At 36.8% G+C, this 18,839-nt stretch overlaps 2 protein-coding genes across 2 annotated transcripts; one reads left to right on the plus strand and one right to left on the minus strand.

The window, feature by feature from the left end:
* Window positions 1–7,167: 7,167 nt before the first annotated feature.
* LOC141403315 (uncharacterized) lies at window positions 7,168–7,791 on the minus strand. Its single transcript, XM_073985512.1, has one exon. The coding sequence runs from the start codon at window positions 7,789–7,791 to the stop codon at window positions 7,168–7,170; it is 624 nt and encodes a 207-aa protein (XP_073841613.1).
* A 1,085-nt stretch (window positions 7,792–8,876) lies between these two features.
* On the plus strand, window positions 8,877–9,805 carry LOC141402418 (uncharacterized). The gene has a single exon (XM_073983641.1). It carries the CDS (start codon window positions 8,932–8,934, stop codon window positions 9,262–9,264), a length of 333 nt encoding a protein of 110 aa, XP_073839742.1. The 5' UTR covers window positions 8,877–8,931; the 3' UTR covers window positions 9,265–9,805.
* Window positions 9,806–18,839: the final 9,034 nt, after the last annotated feature.

An 18,839-nucleotide genomic window follows, 5' to 3' on the forward strand; every position in this document is an offset into this window, starting at 1 on the left:
AGCCCTATGTGGTAATGGGATTCGGACGATTACTATTTTTTCTGAATTTTTTAAAATTTGTCAATACAATTTTTCCTTTATACCTTTGTCCAAAATTTATTATTTTATTAAAAAAATTAAAAATTTCATTTATAAATATTTGTTTTGATTTTATATTTATGAATTTATCTCAAACATCTTAAAAACTGCGTCATTTTTCGATTTTGAAAATGCATCAGCGAAAATTCCATTAAAGTCCACTGTGGATTTGTTTTCTATATTTTATGATAAATATATAATATATAATGATAAATATGTACTCTTAGCTTCAAAAATACAGGAAATACAAATTTTGGACAAAGGTATTAAGGAAAAATTGTATTGACAAATTTTAAAAAATTCAGAAAAAATAGTAATTGTCCGAATCCCATTACCAAATAGGGCTTAAAATTTTTGTAATTGAACGTAGTTTAACATAATTTTTTTTTGAAAAAATCGAAGGGTGCAATCATGTTTAAAAATTGATTTTAAATATTAAATCCCGAAAATTACATTGAAGCCCACTGTGCACTCTTATTTAAAATATTTCTTTCGATAGCTGATAAAAAAACAAACAAATCAAAAAAAAGATGGTCCCATTTGGACAAATATTAAAGAAGTTATGAGTATTTATTTGAACATAGTTCTTTAAAAATTCGATAATTTCAATAGGCGATATCTCTGTACCGTTGGTCAAAAAATAATTTTAAAATATACTAAAATGTTCTGTTGGCTAGGAGCATAAATTGGACCAAAAACAATTGAAATCAAAAATTACTTTTCTCCGAACTGTCCGATTTCACTTGGAATTCCCCATACATATATTATTGATCAGCATAAAATTCTATGTCGATTTAACCATGTCCGTCCGTCCGTCCGTTTGTCTGTTGAAATCAAGATAGAGCTCGCAATTTTAAAGATAGAGAGCCAATATTCGGTACAGAAGTTTTTATTACTTGCAGGATGGTTGGTATTGAAAATGGGCTATATCGGTCAACGTTTTGATATAGCCCCACAAAACGGTACCACCCGATTTTCGGTATTTTGAAGGTATTAGTTTCATTATCGCACCGAAATGGCTGAAATTTGGAACTTAGTCTTCTTTAAGGGTACAAAACTTTCCCCCAGAATTTTGTCGGTATCGGTCCATGCCTTCATATAACCCCCATACAACGGTACCTCCCGATTTTCGGTATTTTGAAGGTTTTAGATTTATTATCACACCGAAATGGCTGAAATTTGGTACTTAGTCTTCGTTGGGGGTATTTAACTTTCTGCCAAAATTTTGTCGGTATCGGGCAATGCCTTCATATAGCCCCCATAGAACGGTACCTTCCGATTTTCGGTATTTTGAAGGTTTTAGCTTCATTATCACACCGATATGGCTGAAAGTTGGTACTTAGTCTACGTTGGGGGTATAAACTTTCCTCCAAAATTTTGTCGGTATCGGTCCATGCCTTCATATAGCCCCCATAGAACGGTACCTCCCGATTTTCGGTATTATGAACGTGGTGGCCTCAATATTCCACCGAAATGGCTGAAGTTTGGTTATAGCCTTTGTTGGGGGTATACAACTTCCCCCTAAAAAAATTGTCGGTATAGGTCCACGCCTTCATGTAGCCCCCATAGAACGGTACCTCCCAATTCTCGGTATTTTGAAGGTTGTCGCCTCAACTTTCCTCCGAAATGGCTGAAATTTGGTATTTAGACATCGTTTGGGGGTTTTAAATTTTTCGTATAGATCCACGCCTTCATATAGTCCCCATGGAAAGGTACCTCCCGATTTTCGGTATTTTTAAGATTGTGGCTTCAATATTTCACCAAAATGGCTGAAATTTGGTATTGAATTTTCTTTGAGTCTAAAAACTTTCCGTCAGATATTTGTCGGTATAGATCGACGTTTTGAAATACCCCCGATAGAACGGTGCTTCACAACTGGTGGTGGAGGGTATAACAAGTTCGGCCCGGCCGAACTTAACGCTGTTCTTACTTGTTTTTAAATGCGTAAATTTAACGAACGTGTCCGTTTTCCCGACCCTGGGTACATATTTTAGCCATAAGACCCGACCACTCCCACTTTCTTAAATATGTTACAACTCAATGAAAATACCACATGATATGCATAACGATGTTTTGGTCTTATTGGAAAGCAAGTGTTTAGATTAGAAGGCAACATATCGACAGCCATAGCTTCATCGGATATTTACGATACATTATAGCTTTGTTCCTTTACTTTTTATTTAATAGTAAAAATAGCAAAAGAGAGAAGTTTTCTCTTCTCCCAGAAAACTGTGAAAATTGCTCTCACGTAACAAGTATTGCACAAAAGTAAAGAAACGGGAAACATAGTAGATTTGGCAGCAATGTCAAAAAACAAACATGGCTGCTTAAAAATAATAATAAACAAAATAAATTTCAGTGTAAATTAAATTTTTATTATTTTATTTTATTTTATTTTATTTCTTTTTATTTAGCTTTGACAAAGCGCGTAGGTTTCTTTTTTCCTTTTGCCTTAATTGTCAAATAAATGTCAAATCAGCAGTTTGACAGATTTTCCACTTTTTACACAACGAAATTTCTCGAGCAGAAAGTGGTAAAAGAGAAAGCCATTTTGGCTCTCCCTCCTCTCTAACACTCTTAAAAATTGCTTCCAGTTTTACTACTTTTTGGGGTTAAGGAACGCTTTCTGAGTTAAAAATGGTAAAACTTGAAGAAACTTTAACGTAATGGAACAAAGCTTATATGAAGGTGGAAGGACGCCACAGTCGGTCCTTAAGTTGCCACTGGACATTCATTTCAATGAAGGACACACGTGCAACATTTAATAGAAGTTATAATCTGGGACAAATGTACGATGTCACATAAAAATTCCCTAAAAGCTTTAGATCGATCCCTGAAGGATTTAAGAAGCAATTCACTTTTAGATTTCAGACAAATACTTCCAGTTATAATATTCCAGCAGCTGAAATAAATGCATGCCTCAAGTCATCTGTTCTTTGGCGGTATGTTTAATTTGCATATCGACACCAACATTTCTGAAGATTTCTTATCTATAGTCACTTAAAGATCCCGACTAATTAGCGATGCAAGAAAAATATAATTGACTTGAGAAAATGTTACATAAAACTGTTTCAAGGTCCAGCAACGCGGACCGGATCGGCTAGTATTTTATATATAACTAGTTGAACCAGGTGCGCTTCGTAACCCAAATTAAAGTTAATATATTTTAATTACCTTGCCTTAGATTAATATTTACGGTTATTTTGGAGCCTAAGGATAATTATAAATCATTTTCTTAATTTTTATCATATGGGAGTGTGATTACATCAAGCCATTCTGATACTGTACATTACTCCCAGGATAACTACCACATGTATTAATTATTTTAGCTCTAATTATAAAAAGATTGGCCCTATAAGGTTACTGCTTTCCTACTTCTTACTTACTTATTTCTAGCCTTGTTTAATTCCATTATAACTATAAGCACGCGCGTACCATAATAATCATTGCTACCTTTAAAGACTCTCCTTTAAATATTGAATCAAAAATCCAATTCTCTCTTATGTCAACCCACGTTATATTTTCTTAATTTTGTAACTGTTTAAAGGACAATCTCTTCAGACTTCGAATAATTTCTCGGAATTTGTGATTAAAAAACAGGTTATTAAGAATTTGTGTCACACTGCGGTAACTTCTTCTTCCGCTTTCCTTATTTCGACAGGGCGTATTACAATGATGACGATTTGTAAGAAACATAAATGCAGTTTTGAGTCAAAAATACTAACTTTGATATTTGGGTCCTGCGATGCTAATTTGCTTCCCTTCCCGCCTAATATTTTCGCGACTACATACACTGAAATAAGATTTATTTCTTAAATTTCTCACATTTATATTGAGTCAGTAATAGAAGCATATTTTTTTATTTGTATCTATTAGGGGACCTTCTCCATTTGATTACCTGCTTACTCTGACCAGGATATAGTATGATTATCACTATTGCCTAGTTTTAAGATTTTCAATCCAATAATAAAGCATACTTAGTAAATGTTATTGTTGGATCCAAATGGGTTAATGGATATTCGCATAGAAAATCGAAATTTTTAAGAGGTACCTCAACCTATGATGCTATATCTCAGCATCGCCTTAGGATTTCAAACATTAAAATAGCCTATGTTGAGTTATTAAGGCACAAACCAACAAACGTAGAAACATTTTTCTGTTTTATATATAGATACATAAGTCGAAAACGCCGTATACCTATAAAAAATTAGATTTTTCACAAAAGTAAAATGATAGAATATTAGGTAGTTTCAGATGAAGCGAGTATACATAAAACCGGTTTAACAGGGGAAGTATTTCAAACTTATGAAAACATGGACGCCAAGAGGGTATCACCAACTAATTTACCAGTCTACTAAACAGACATATTAGAGCTCGAAAATTGTAATGTTCGTCAGTTTTAACACCTCAGAACCCTAGTTTCCTACGTAACAGAAGGAAAGGAAGCACCAGACCACATAAAGACTACATAACATTAAGACGTCTCTCTGGGCGTCGAGCTATTAGCCTTTATGGCTACTCTGTGATTATTTCCCTCTAGAATTTCAGTTTAAATAGCAACATATCATGCGTTATAACAGCTACAATGCTAGTTTATTTTACAAATCAGTGTGTTCCACGAAATGTGGATTAGAATATCAAAAACAGTTCTTTAAGTTTGTCTTATCCTATGACCGCTAAACTAGGCAGAAATCCGAAAATCATTCTCAACTTAATTCCCGATTAAGAACGAATGTTACAAGACCTCCCATTTTCAAACAACCTCTAGACAAAAAATATATTAAATTTTGATAGACGGAAAATCCCCTAATGACTTTCATGTTATTTACAATGTATTCTCAGAAATTGTTTGAAATCGTTTTTACAATTTGTTAATATTTTTTTATTTTAAAATTAAATTCTGAGTGGATCATAAAATGTCTTACAATGACGTTTTCTGCGGAAAGACGTAAATCAATTGCTGTGGTGATACGTTTTGCTACTGAATTCATTGACACCAGAACAACAACAGCTGAAATGTGTACTAAAAGTTTCCACTTGTATACTACGATTCCATTGCTGCAAATTACTCAGACAAATGTCCGGATGCATAACCACCATTGTCAACAATAATTGCTACAACGAAGTGATGGATAACCGAATGGTAAAATGAATGTGCATGCTTTGGGTGACGACTACTGCTTGGTTGCATCTTGAAATTCCATATAAATCAGCAAGAAGAAGAGTGTGGTTGCAGCATGCAATGAGTGTGGAAGAAAGAATTCTTAAAATATATGGCTAAAGAAATAAAATACGGAAACACACACAAAAGGGGAAACACACCTTATTTTGCATGGCAATGAATCTGCTGACAGCAAATATTTTTGCACATAATATTACCCTTAACGGTTATCTACCTCATCATCACCATCATCTTCCCCACTCATCCTTATGTTTGGAAAATCCAAGCTACATAGAAAATAAAAAAAAAGCTAAGTCTCAAAAGCCAAACGAACCAGGTGACAAGTAGCAATATATGAAGGTGCAATCAGTCAGTCAGTCACAAAACAGCTTCACCATAAGCACCAAACTCCATGCTATGCTAGAATGTCAAGTCATAGCAGCAAAAGTGAAGACAAATAAATGAATAAATATTGCACAGGCAAACGACAAACAGCCACCCAGCCAGCTATGTAGAGTCAAGTTGCTGGCCATGCCAGTGCAATTTCCCCGGATAATCGTATTGGATTCTGCAGCGGATGTTGCCAACCAAAAGATGTGTGGTCGGAACTGATTCGTAAAGCTTCATTAGTTCTATCCTACATGGACAAATATTAAAGAATTGTTGGCGGAAATATTGTGGGTTTTGTCATTTCCAGCCAAGAGATCAAAAGTCGGAACCGTTTTATTTATTCAATTGAATTCTTTGTCCATTTTAGTTATGCTTCAGTTTTCAGACTTGTAGAAGAGGGAGGTGAGTTAAATGTTGGCTTGCAATGGTTTGCACAATAACGCCATGAGGCTATTTGTTACCACGGCAACTCTTATTTGGTACATACTTTCTCACAGTTATCTCAGAGTTTGAAACATATCTTTCATATTTAGCCCAATGGCATAGATCTCCTTCTTTTCGCTGGGTCCGAATGGCCGTCTACCTTATTAAAAGGAACACCATTCTAAACTTTCTAACTACAAACTGAGCCATTAAATGTTTTCTCCCTTGAAAAAATGCTTCCCATTGTTTCTAAGCAATTACCAAGAATTCCCAACACCTACAGACACCTAGCACCTTACTGGAAGCTACCCTATGGTAATTCAAAGCCATATTCCTTGCATAGAAAAACAACATTAATCTGGCCAAGTGATTATTGTCATTGGACGTTGGCAATAAAAAAAAACGTAAAGCATCTAGTAAATGCTGATGTTTCACATGAATTTTAACTGGACATCAAAAGGCTGGAACGGTAACTAACTGTTGGTGTTACCTGGAAACAGGCAGTATAACTTATCACTTTCATTTCTCACTACTCACTCCTGCAAGAAAGGAAGGATTGATGTGCAGCCAGCAAAAAACAAATTCTTGATATTAAATATGGGCAGAGGGGAAACCAGAAAGGCACAGACGGAGGAAAACAGGGATATAAAATGCAGGATAACACCTAAACACAGTTCTCTTTCGAAGATAGTTGCCATAGCTGAGACCATGAATAGGATAAATGCCACAAAGACAGACAAATTGAATAAATGTCGTAGTCTTTTCCTTCGTGTGACACAGACGGCCAGCAACAATTGGCGCCCTCTAAATAATAGTTTAAGCCAACTATCCTAGCCATGGTGTGATGTCGGGGACGATAATGCTGCTACTGATGATGGTGGTGTAATAAAAATAAATGACCAAACACACAACTAGAAATTCGTATTTAATTCGTTTTCTCTAAAGATTTATTAACAAGTTTTCTATTTCCATCTTTCGCTTTACTTTACTTTACATTCGTATTCGTAGTCAAAGGATGGCTATTCCACATTAACTACAATTACCAAAAATAAAAAAGAACTACAACATTATGGACAAACTTAACAAATTCTACTAATCATTATCCCGAGGGTTATTTACCAAATTTGATATTGAGCTGAATAGCTGAAGGGTTGGTTAACAACAAAGTATTGTTGAGCCGAGCCGGGGAAGGCAGCGAAGGGCACAGCAGATACTGGAACAGCGGCAGGAGCAACTACGGGAGCTGGGGCAGCGGCAACCAAACGTTGAGATTTTTGTGACTTCTTCTTCTTTTGGGTCAAGCGAGATGGAACAATCTTCTTGTTGGAGGACTTCTTGCGGCTGGTAAGACGTTCAGCTTCAATTTCAGATGGTTGGAATTCTTCAGCATCAGGATTGGGGGCAAATTCAATGGGAGCATCTTCAGAGGGCAATACATCGGGAGAGGAGACATCAGCTTCTGGTGGACCATAGACCTCATCGGGAGGGCCATAGACTTCGTCGGGTTTGTTGCCTTCTTCGAAAGCTACTTCAGGCTTCAATTCCTCAGCAGTGGGATAGGGGGTAACAGGTTCTTCTTGGCGGGCAAATTTACGTCTGGGTGCCAAGCGTAAGGGTTGCTTCTGCTTTTGTTGTTGGAATCTTCTTACCTGGCGCAATTTAGTCTTGGGTGCCTCAGCACTGCAGGCAACGATGGCCACAGCCAAAAGGAGAAGGGCGATTTTCACCAAGTTTGCCATTTCGTGGGATATGTAGAATTTAGTAGTAACTTCTTAAGTTGCTTCAAATCGTACAATGATGTCAATTCTTTGGACGTCAGACACTTTTATACAAGCCGAATGCGTGGTTCTGGTCAATTGGAAATTCATGCGTTATTGATTTAGGGGAAGTAGATTTTTTTTGTCGGTTCACTCTTTTGTTCTATTCGGTTCTTTTAATTCTGTTTAATATGAAAATAGTTATTGGAACTTCTTACGGCCGACAAATATCGAACGAACGATCGAACCAAAGAACGAACATTCGTTCATAATGTTTTGAAAATTAATTATGCTATTAAATTATGTAGTGCGACACTTTGGTTTCAATGTCTGTGCCGTGTGCATACTAAGTAGCCACTCACTGTCAATAGTACGCACAGGCAGGTGGAAATGACGTTTATTACCCCCAAAGCACTGGGGTGTCCAACAAAGCCAAGCTACAGAGGCAAGCGCCACGAACATGAACTTGAAGACGAGCCAAAAATAAATTGCAAAAAGATAAAAATAGATAAAAGTTGCTACTACTCAAGTTCAGGGTTAAGGACCGCTGGCCACACTCAATTTATTACTCATATTGTTTTTGGGTTAATGGATCACTAGAATAATCTAGACTTACATGGATCCCATAATTCCTCCACTCATTCTTTTCATGTGTTTTCAAGCCGGTAACCCAATCAGCCCTTGATAATGGCTGTTATGGTCGCTTGTCAATTGGCGGTTGTGGTGGGTGATCATGCTTATGCTTCTTTCCAGCACCAAAAAGTATGGTCACGTAAAGCCCATCAGAAATACAATTCAAAGGTAAACAAAACAATAATAATAATTTCTGCTCATTTTAAGTGGCTTCCAAATAGGGTATAGGTTGACTTGGCTTGGCTTAGCTTGCCTTATGGCATGCAGTGTCAGTGTAACCAAAATTCATTTGACATTGACAATTACCGGCAAAATGCTTGCGGTACTAGCATTGACAAGCCTAATGTCAAAGTAATCATTCGGGGTAGAACTATAAAAACTATTGTCTGCCACCAACTCATCATCATATCTTCACTTACAACAATCAAGAACACAACAGCAGCAGTAGCGCAGTAACAGCCAAAGGAGCAAAAAAAAAAAATAACAAAGATGGCCAAGTTCTTTAAAATTATTGCAGTTATTGCCGTTTCATTGGCTTTGGTAGCAGCTGAGCCGGCTCATTTCAGACAAGCAAAACGTTCGGGTGCTTTAAGAGTACAAAAGACGGTGCGTAAATCTGCACGCCAAGAAGTGGCCCCCTCTCCAGCACCCTATCCACCAGCTGGTGTTACACCTGAAATTCCATTTGAATTGCCCACCGAAACTGAACAGCCCTTCGCCCAACCCGACCCTACCTATGGACCACCAGAAGTAACTCCCGATGAAGTCTATGGTCCCCCAGAACAAACTCCCGATGAAGTCTATGGTCCAACCAGAAGCTGATCAACCAGCCATTACAGAACCCGACCAAACTTATGGCCCACAGAAACCGAAGAAGAAGCTGTAGCCACTCCCGATGAAACTTATGGCCCACCAGAAGCTGATCAGCCAGCCATCACTGAACCCGATCAAACTTATGGTCCACCAGAAACAGCCACCACTGAGGCTCAACCAGCCATTGAAGAACCTGCCGCCGAAGAAGTTCAACCTGCTGCCGATTCCGAATTGGTATCGCAAAACATTATTCAACCCAGACAAAAGGCGGTGCGCAGCCGTTCCCGTCCAGCTAAATTGCGTGCACGCAAATTGCCAGTTGCTCCCCGTGCCAGCATTGTAGAAGTTATCCGTTCTGAACCGGTTCTCGTTTACACTTTGCATTAAGGAAAAAGTGTTGTAAATTGCAGAACCAAATTCACTGCGGAATGTGTGTGTGTGTGAGTTTGTGTGTGCACACACATTACTTCAGTTTGTTTATTCCAAATAACAACAGATTATTATGCAGGTTAAATTTAGTTAAAATTCATCTCTGTTAAGTTTTGTTAATGAGAGCGTGTGTGTGTGTATTTTGTTTTGTTAAAGTTTTTTTATTCCTATAATTAAATAATAAAAAATAAACCTTATCTGAATATAAATTTTGTTTTGTTTTTAATTTGTTTTGTAGAGTAAAACGAAAACATTGATACAATTCTCAGAATACTTCTCCTCATTTAGTTAAGTCGTCATTTCGAAATTGCCAGGAAATAAGTGTGAAACGTAAGCTCCAGAACACGAGGTGGTGAAAAGTTACTATTTTTGATGCAAATTGGAGAAATGAAATGTAATCTAAGTCACAATCCTAAAATATCTCAACTTTTTCCGCAGTAGAGACGTTCTAGTTGCCAAGTAATATTCCAACAATCTGTGTATGACTGTGTAAAATCTATGTGATGAGGTTCCGTTCACTAATTGATAGAATATTCAGGTGGGAAAGCTGTATAAAAAATTTTTTAATTATGGTTTTGTTCCTAATGTCGAATAATTCGTCAAGTCATGGGCCATACCTACAGTCGGTGATTGTACAAAAAAGAGAGGTGAACCCAAATGTTCTAAGAGGAGTTTTAAAAATAAATAGAATTTTTGGAGGTGAACGTTGTTGAAGTTTCCATTGCAAATTTTTTGTCGTTTGTTGAGTAGGTTTCATAAACAGTGGGCCTAATTTTTCCACTGACAGACCCTATTAACACAGTCCACCCAGAATAAAATTATAGCGTTCTCACAAAGACTTCTAAGACTACTGCTAGAAATGTATTAAGGAGTGTCCCTAAAAGTTGGGCCATTTCAGTGCCCCTAACTCAAGAAGTATTGTCGTCCCCTACCTAAAGAATATAATGTTGTAGTGATGATTAAAATGACTATATTAAATTTTCCACATGCTATAGTCCATCTTGGGATGTCCCATATAGACATTCTTGGAACTAGTTGTGCGTTTGAGAAAAATATTTGGATTTGCAAAGTTTGAACCAATATCAGTTACTGCTTTCGGTTATCGTGGCCACTAATCACCGAAGGATTTTTTATATGTTTTGGACCATTATGTTAGGAAGAATGAACTTGTCCCCGAAATACATTATGTCATTATAAACAGGATCATATGGGGTAGCTTTGGTAAAAATTTCAAAACGATCCTCCAACAGCACTTAAGCGACATTTTTAAACTTGTGTGAGCGAGGTACTCGATTTTTTTCCGAAGGAATGGACCGAACTACTAAATATTCTTGATGTATGTCTATTACGAAAATAAATTTTTGACCAAATCGATGCGCGTTATTACACGAATTTCGACAAAAGAATACGAGGGCCAACTTTTCGACCAATTCGGTTGATCCATTCGAGACGGGCAGGGCTAAATCGACTTCATATTGTCTTGAGAGGATTTCGTCCAGACAAATTGGAGTCTGAAACCATTATTTTGATACCAAATCTCGTTAGACACTCAGCCTTTAGTCTAAAAATGCATACACTGAAAGAAAATTACATTGTATCAATGAAATTTATCATTGATTGTGAACCAACGTAAGACTTCATTGTATTAATGAATAAGTTTCATTGAGTTTCATAAAATCACTTTCATTATTGTTTCATAGTATTAATGTGAAAGTTTCATAGCAATATTAAAATTGTAACTTCTTCTAATTAATAAAGAAGTATCATTGCATAATTGAGGAAATTCCATTGAAATATAAAGAACGAAATTTCTTTGGACACGTATCTATTTGAGCGAGCAATTGACACTTGGGTATAAAAAGTTTCTTGTTGAAAAAACAAGAAAGAAGGTAACTGATGAAAATCTGTGGCGAGATCTCAAACTATAGTCTTCCCTGCCTTACCCCTTGGTAAACATCGCCAATTTTTTCCAATAATAAATTAAATTTGTTTTAATGAAATATTTAAACAACGACTATGGGATTAATCCTGACTATTTTGACTATAGAAGTCGTCATCCCAAATAAAAAACGCCAACCTTCCTATTCAATGAGATTCTACGTTGGCTCAAAATCAATGAAACTTTTTTCTTTCAGTGTATATACAAGTAAGATTTCGTCTTAAGAGTATCTGCTCCAGTTTTCGCCGCCATAATTTATAGACTTGAGCAACTATGTAGACGAAAGAAAAGAAAACGTTAAATTTGGAGAAAGACACACATCCTCAGATAAAAGACGGGCTGATGCTCCTATTACCATCTAGGCGCCAATGTCTATGAAAGAGTGACAGAGTAATTCGAAGTCGATATTCTGTTTCACATGCATAAATGCAATCGCATTAGTGAATTGGTATTCTTCATGCACCAGAGAATGTTACTAATAGTCCGGTCAAAATAGACATTGAAATAGCAAAAATTCCCACAGAGCTGAATTTTGGTGGAGAACTAGGGTTTGCCATTAGAAACAATGTCCTAAAAGTCCCCATCGATCCCATGTGTGCAAAGGTCAAATTTTAAGGGTTTTTAGGTTTTCGGATTTATTTTTTGAAAACGGTTGATCTAATCAAAAAGTGACTAAAGTAAATATTGTAGACAGAAAAATTATCTACAAGTTTGACCTTTATAATTTTTTTCCTAGAAGGAACCATTCTTGAGATATAGCTGTTCTAAAAAACACATGATTTTTATGCACTTATAAGGGAAATATGCACATATTTAGACGAACCGGCTAAAATAAGCGAAGTAATCGGGTCTGTCCCCCAAAAAAATATATATTTTCTTGAAGAGCGAAATAATAGCTATCTTCTAAAAAAAAATTCCAACAAAATCGCAGCGTGTTTAGTAGAGTTATTCAATGTTAGAGTCATTTTATGCAAAAATAGCCCATTTAACCCACATGCATAATCGAAAGCCCAACGGGAACGACCCAAACGAAAACTCTCCGATTTTTTTTCCAGTTTTGTCCGAAGGTAGGGATTGTTGCGCTGATTACGGAAATGTATAATTTTCAACGGTTGCGGATCCGGTTCGCCGGTTATTCGACCAGAAAGGCCAAATTTAAAAACCGGGTTAGGCCCAGTTCTACTGAACCGATTATTGCAAAGTGGTTATCGTTTGAAAGCTTACGGAAGTATCTAACACATAGTGTCGTTACTTTAACCGGTTCGCCTCACAATGTACTTACGCGCCTAATTTTTTTATTTGACCTTAGATCGCGATATCTCGAAAATGGTAAGTCTTTTTTAAGAATCATAGAGACCACTCTTGTAGACAATTATTAAATCTACAACTTTTACTTTAGCCGGCTTTTGCTAAGTCTTACCGTTTTTGAGAAAAATTAAAAAACTGACTAATGCCTTCAAAAATGACCTTTGACCCCGAATAACTTTTTTTGCACACATGGGATCGATGGGGACTTTTAGGACGTTGCTTCTAATGGCCAACCCTAGCTCTCCACCAAAATTCAGCTTTGTGGGAATTTTTGCTATTTCCCCCTTATACGTCTATTTTTAACCGGACTATAATACCTCATCGTCTGACGATTCAGTGTGAAATGTTTGACAGTTCCCTGAAAATGTTTTTAATCCCTGATTGGTCCTACGGACGCGCATATCTTCTACCTAGAACTGAAAATGAGAGCTCCTAATGATACTAGATCATTATTGCCTTCCATAAATGTCCTTGCGTTCGGCTAAATACATATTTCGCACATCTGCTTCGACAGTTCCACAATTAACAGGATACCGTGTAACCTTCCCAGCTTAAGTGAAATAAAAGAGGCAATAGAACAACAAAAAGTAACAAAACATCAGGAAAAGATAGTTTACCGTCGACGGCGGAAGCGCAGCTGACCTCACATCATAAGAGCTTCTTCCAACGTGAACGAAAGGCATCAGTGTAAAGCAGAAAGAAAGGAATGGTGACTTGAAAGATTCTAACAATTGTACAGGAATAACCATGCACAAACCATAATATAGTATTCAAAGGCAAGTAGAACAATTATTCAGGGAGATCAACAAGCTGGCTTCAGGCCAACACCTAATGTGTCATAATAGAACAAGTAAAAAAGTATCAGTCGGCTTTGCCGACCGAGATATACCCTCAGCCTATGTGAATTGAATCTTTCATCCACACTCAGATCGAATGTGGATCAAATTTGTTCAAGAGATATCGTGTATATCATTTAAGTTACATTTTTAAATATTCGGGGGAAGTAACGGAAATTTGAACTGAAACTATGACAAAATATGACGAAAGCCAAATTGTGGACCAAATCGGTTGAACCGGTCGGGAGTTATCGTGCGCTCCAGCCACTACATATGGTGCCATAGGGTTTTTAACATCTTTCAGGCTGTTTTCTCAAGAAGTATGGACTTGCGCCTGATGAAACTTGTTCCATAGTATGGGGGGGCAGTGAATACAAGTTGCTAAAACAAAAGTCAGAGCGATTCGAGAGATGGCCCTAAACTGAACTTTTCCGAAATTTTGTGTGGGAGGTTCCCGAAGGAGTGGACCGATTGAGTCCATATTGAAACCTTATTTAAGCCTGGTACAGATTTCACGATGGGCAAAGTATGGACTAATTCGGTTACTCCCTTCAAGAGTTATCGTTCGCACAAATTTTCCGAACATTTTCGAACTTTTGTGGGGGAGGTACCGGAAGGAGTGGACCGATATAGCCCATTTTCGAACTTAAACTAATTTTGGGGAACATATTAAGAAAGCCAAAATTTGATCCGAATCGGTTTATCCGTTCGAGAGTTATCGTGCGCTCCAGCCAGCCAGACAGACAGACAGACGGACGGACATTGCTCAATCGACTCCAAATTGTCTGAAACACATCTCGTCCAAACATACTTGGGGTCTAAAACCATTATTTCGATGAGGCACATTTTGCCCGTATGAAAGTGTATATACCCTCGTTAGCATAAATGCTGAGGGTATAACAATCTATAGAATCTATTTATTCTTTATCGATTTCAAGAAAGCCCTCGACACCATGAGACTATCATCCCTAAACAAGGGAGTATCGCAGAAAATCATTGGAGTAATAAAAGCGATGTACGAGGATGCAAAATTCTCAGTTCTTCATAACGGGAACATAAGCCAATCCACAGTGGTCCCACTTGTATGGGAAGGTGCGACAAAACTATTTCTAATCGTCGGATCGATCGATGGTTTTTGCAGTGAATGCTTAAAATAAGTAAAAAATACTTTAGCCACAAAATCATCAATATGGGTCTATTTTTTCCTATAGCCCCCATCTAGCGGTACCACCCGCTTTCAGGTGTTTTGAACCTTTTATCTAAATTTTTGGCACGAATTGGCTGTAATTTGGTATTTGGGGTTCCCAATAGTCGGAACGATTCTGCACAAAAAATATTGGACGTAAGTCCAGGTATTGGTATAGTCCCCATATAACGGTACCTCCCGATTTCAAGTATTTTGAAGTTTTTATCTAAATTTTCGGCCCGAAATGGCTGCAATTTGGTATTTGCAGTTCTAATGACCAGGAAACTTTCGCAACAAAAAGTGTGGAAATAGGTCCAGGTTTTGGTATAGTCTGCTTATAGCGGTACCGCCAAATTTCAGGTTCCTTGAAGTTTTTATTTACCTTTTCAGGCTTATTTAGCTTAAATTTGGTTGTTGGGCTCTCAGTGGTCAAAAAAAACGTCTCCGCCTGATATTGTGGACAGTAAAGGAACTAACTATTCTGTTTGAGGTAAGAATATTTCGTGGTGTGGAGGGAGGGGGGTATAAAATAGTTAGGTCAAACTTAAGATTTTCACTTGTTTTTCATTATACCCTCAGCATTTACGCTAACGAGGGTATATACCCTTTCATACGGGCAAAATGTGCCTCATCGAAATAATGGTTTTAGACCCCAAGTATGTTTGGACGAAATGTGTTTCAGACAATTTGGAGTTGATTTAGCGATGTCCGTCCGTCCGTCTGTCTGTCTGGCTGGCTGGTGCGCACAATAACTCTCGAACGGATGAACCGATTCGGTTCAAATTTTGGCTTTCGTAATATTTTGTCCAAACTTAGTTTAAGTTCGAAGATGAATTATATCGGTCCACTCCTTCCGGTACCTCCCCCACAAAAGTTCCAAAATGTTCGGAAATTTTGTGGGCATGCTAACTCGTGAAGGGAGTAACCGATTTGGTCCATTATGTGCCAATCGTGAAATGTCTACCCGACTTAGATGAGGTTCCAGTATGTGCTTAATCGGTCCACTCCTTCTGGTACCTCCCACACAAAATTTCGGATAAGTTCAGTTTAGGACCTGCACTCGAATCGCTTTGATTTTTGTTTTAGCAACTTGTATTCACGCCCCCTACACGACGGTAAAAGTTTCATCAGGGGCAAGTCCATACTTCCTGAGAAAATAACCTGAAAGTTGCAAAAAACCCCTATGACACCGTGTGAGGTGGTTGGAGCGCAAGATAACTCTAGAACGGATCTGCCGATTCGGTGCAACATTTGACCTTAGTAATATTTTGTAAAAACATAGTTTAAGTTCGAAGATAAGCCATATCGGTCTACTCCTTCAGGTACCTCCCCCACAAAAGTTCAAAAATGTTCGGAAAAATTGTTCGCACGATAACTCTTGAAGGGAGTGGCCGAACTGGTCCATACTTCACACATCCTAATATACCCACCAGATATAGATCAGGTTAAAATACGGACTATATTTGTCCACTCATCCGGTACCTCCCACACAAAAATTCGGATAAGTTCACTTTAAGACCTGCTATCGAATCACTTTAATTTTTGATGAAGCAACTTGCATTCGCTGCCTCAATTACGATGGTAAAAGTTTTTTTCAAGGACAAGTCCATACTTCTTGAGCAATTAGCCCGAAGGGTGTAAAAACCCCCTATGGCACCATATGTAGTGGCTGGAGACACACTTCGTTAATGGTCAATCCATTTCTTTAAGTATCTCCTCCGCAAAACTTTTGATCTTTAATCCTAATCAACATTTTTGTCGGTTCATACACCCAAAATTTTCAAAACCACCTAAATACATACGTTTTTTGGAAAAAAATTGTTTCAATATTCACAGGCTGAGGGTATATCTCTGTCGTCAAAGCCGACTGATAGTTTTTTACTTGTGTAGACCTATAAACCTATCAAATGTGACTTCTTTGCAATTTTGTCGTGGTCTTGAAAATTTTAATACCATATTCGTCATATTCCAAGACCCTTATACATATTTTCTGTCTAATAAACACTCTCGGCCTTTATTTTGAATTATAATTACTTTTTGTAATAATTTACCACAACTGTACATGTTTGGCATGCTTCTATTCTGGTGAAGATATTAAAAATGCTGAAATATTGATATTTTTTTATAAAGCGAGTAAAAGGTATGCGAATATGTGAAACATGTTGGTAATCGAAAATTTCGGCGACTTCATACTCTACAAGAAAATACAAATTTTGAAAATTTAAAACATATGTATATGTAACGATAAAGTAAGATGGAATTCTTTTGTAGCAGCCCTATGTTCCCAAGTGGAATAAATAAAGGATAAAAAAATAATCTACATGTCCACCAAAATATAATTAACAATTCCTCAACTGTCGTAAGATATAACCGAGTTTGTAGGTAAAAATGATTGGTTCTACTCTTGTGAACCGGAATGTATAAACCCTTTATTTAGTATTAGGATTTGCTGTGTTGTAATGAATACAGAGCAGGCGTCTCAAAGAATTCAAATAGTCCCCAAACTCTGTAGTGAATCCTACTAAACCCGGAACAGGTCATTAAGTCCATCAACCTCGAGAAAACTCGAAAAGTTCCGATATAAAGCTTGTATTCATCAATTGCCAATATGGAGTGACCATCCTTTTTTCCAAAATTTTTAGCATTGGTTAAACCAGCTACTTTCCTTACCATGTAAACAGTCTATACAAATAGCGTCGCACAGTGCCAGTTAGGTGACCATTTTGTTTATTATCTGTTGACGCTATAACAGCTTTGAAATATACTGAATGATCAGATATGTTCTCCAATATATTTACATTACATTCTTAGGGCTGAAGTTGGGTAGCAACTAAACTAACTAAAAAATTCCCAGTACATGACAACGATAGGAGGATCGTGTACATTGTCCCTTAACTAGTCAGTTTTCAAGGCCGTTTTAAAACATTAATCTACAAATGCGTAAAAAATATGTTAAAATTAAATTATATTTTTAATACCTATTTTGTGCATCAAGTGAATATTTTTTCACGTTTTATTTGATATAAATTTTGCAAATTTATGCAATATATTTACTACAGATAATTTTTATGTGAAATATAATTTATAGTTTATTTTTATGACATGATCAAGAGGAGAATATAAACCACAGATATCGCCATTATCATTCGTCAATGATATGCAGATATTGCGGATTGAAAAGAACAATATAACATATTATTCCCAGAATCAATACTATTTAGTTCTTAACCATAGAAAACAATCCTTGCTCAACAATTCAAAACACGATCATTTTAATATGACAGTCTGATATAGAAATTAAATGTTTTTATCGTTAACATTGAAATAACAACAATTAACAGCATTAAAAATGAAAAAAATAACAAAACAACGCATTCGTTGAGCTATCAAAAAGTGTCAATTATGAAACGTGTCTGTCCGCCAAACATTTTTTTTCTCGAAAAAAATGTTCTATCGATTGGACAATAATAATGATACAAACAACCATGGATGAACATGGAATATGATGGGGTACTCGGTATTTTTTTCTATTCTATGAAATAGAAGCCATTCAATTTTACTAAAGGCCATTTCGGTCTTCCAGACTCATTCATACGCACTTGGGCACGTTTGAATTCATATTTTGAACGGTTTGGAGCTCAACGTCATTAATATGTACAGCTTGATGACAAATAGCCAATGTGGGTGGGGGCGGATAGTTAGCTGGACAACAACAAATAAACCAAAATAATTCTGTAAAAAGCACAAAGTCATATTCATAGTTACTTGAACTCAAAATCTAAATTAAAATATAGAATTTTTAGTTATGCCAAAACGAAAGCCTAAACCAAGAACGTAATTATTTTAATAATATATAAGAAGCTTCTAGGCCTAATGAAGTCATTAT

This window comes from Musca autumnalis, unplaced genomic scaffold, assembly GCF_047663935.1.
Source record: "Musca autumnalis isolate F117 unplaced genomic scaffold, ASM4766393v1 scaffold_4, whole genome shotgun sequence".
In the NCBI taxonomy this organism is placed as follows: domain Eukaryota; kingdom Metazoa; phylum Arthropoda; class Insecta; order Diptera; family Muscidae; genus Musca; species Musca autumnalis.

Bases quoted from the DNA above. Each gene is read 5' to 3' on its own strand.
- LOC141403315 (XM_073985512.1), bottom strand. From the start codon at position 7,791: ATGGCAAACTTGGTGAAAATCGCCCTTCTCCTTTTGGCTGTGGCCATC.
- LOC141402418 (XM_073983641.1), top strand. From the start codon at position 8,932: ATGGCCAAGTTCTTTAAAATTATTGCAGTTATTGCCGTTTCATTGGCT.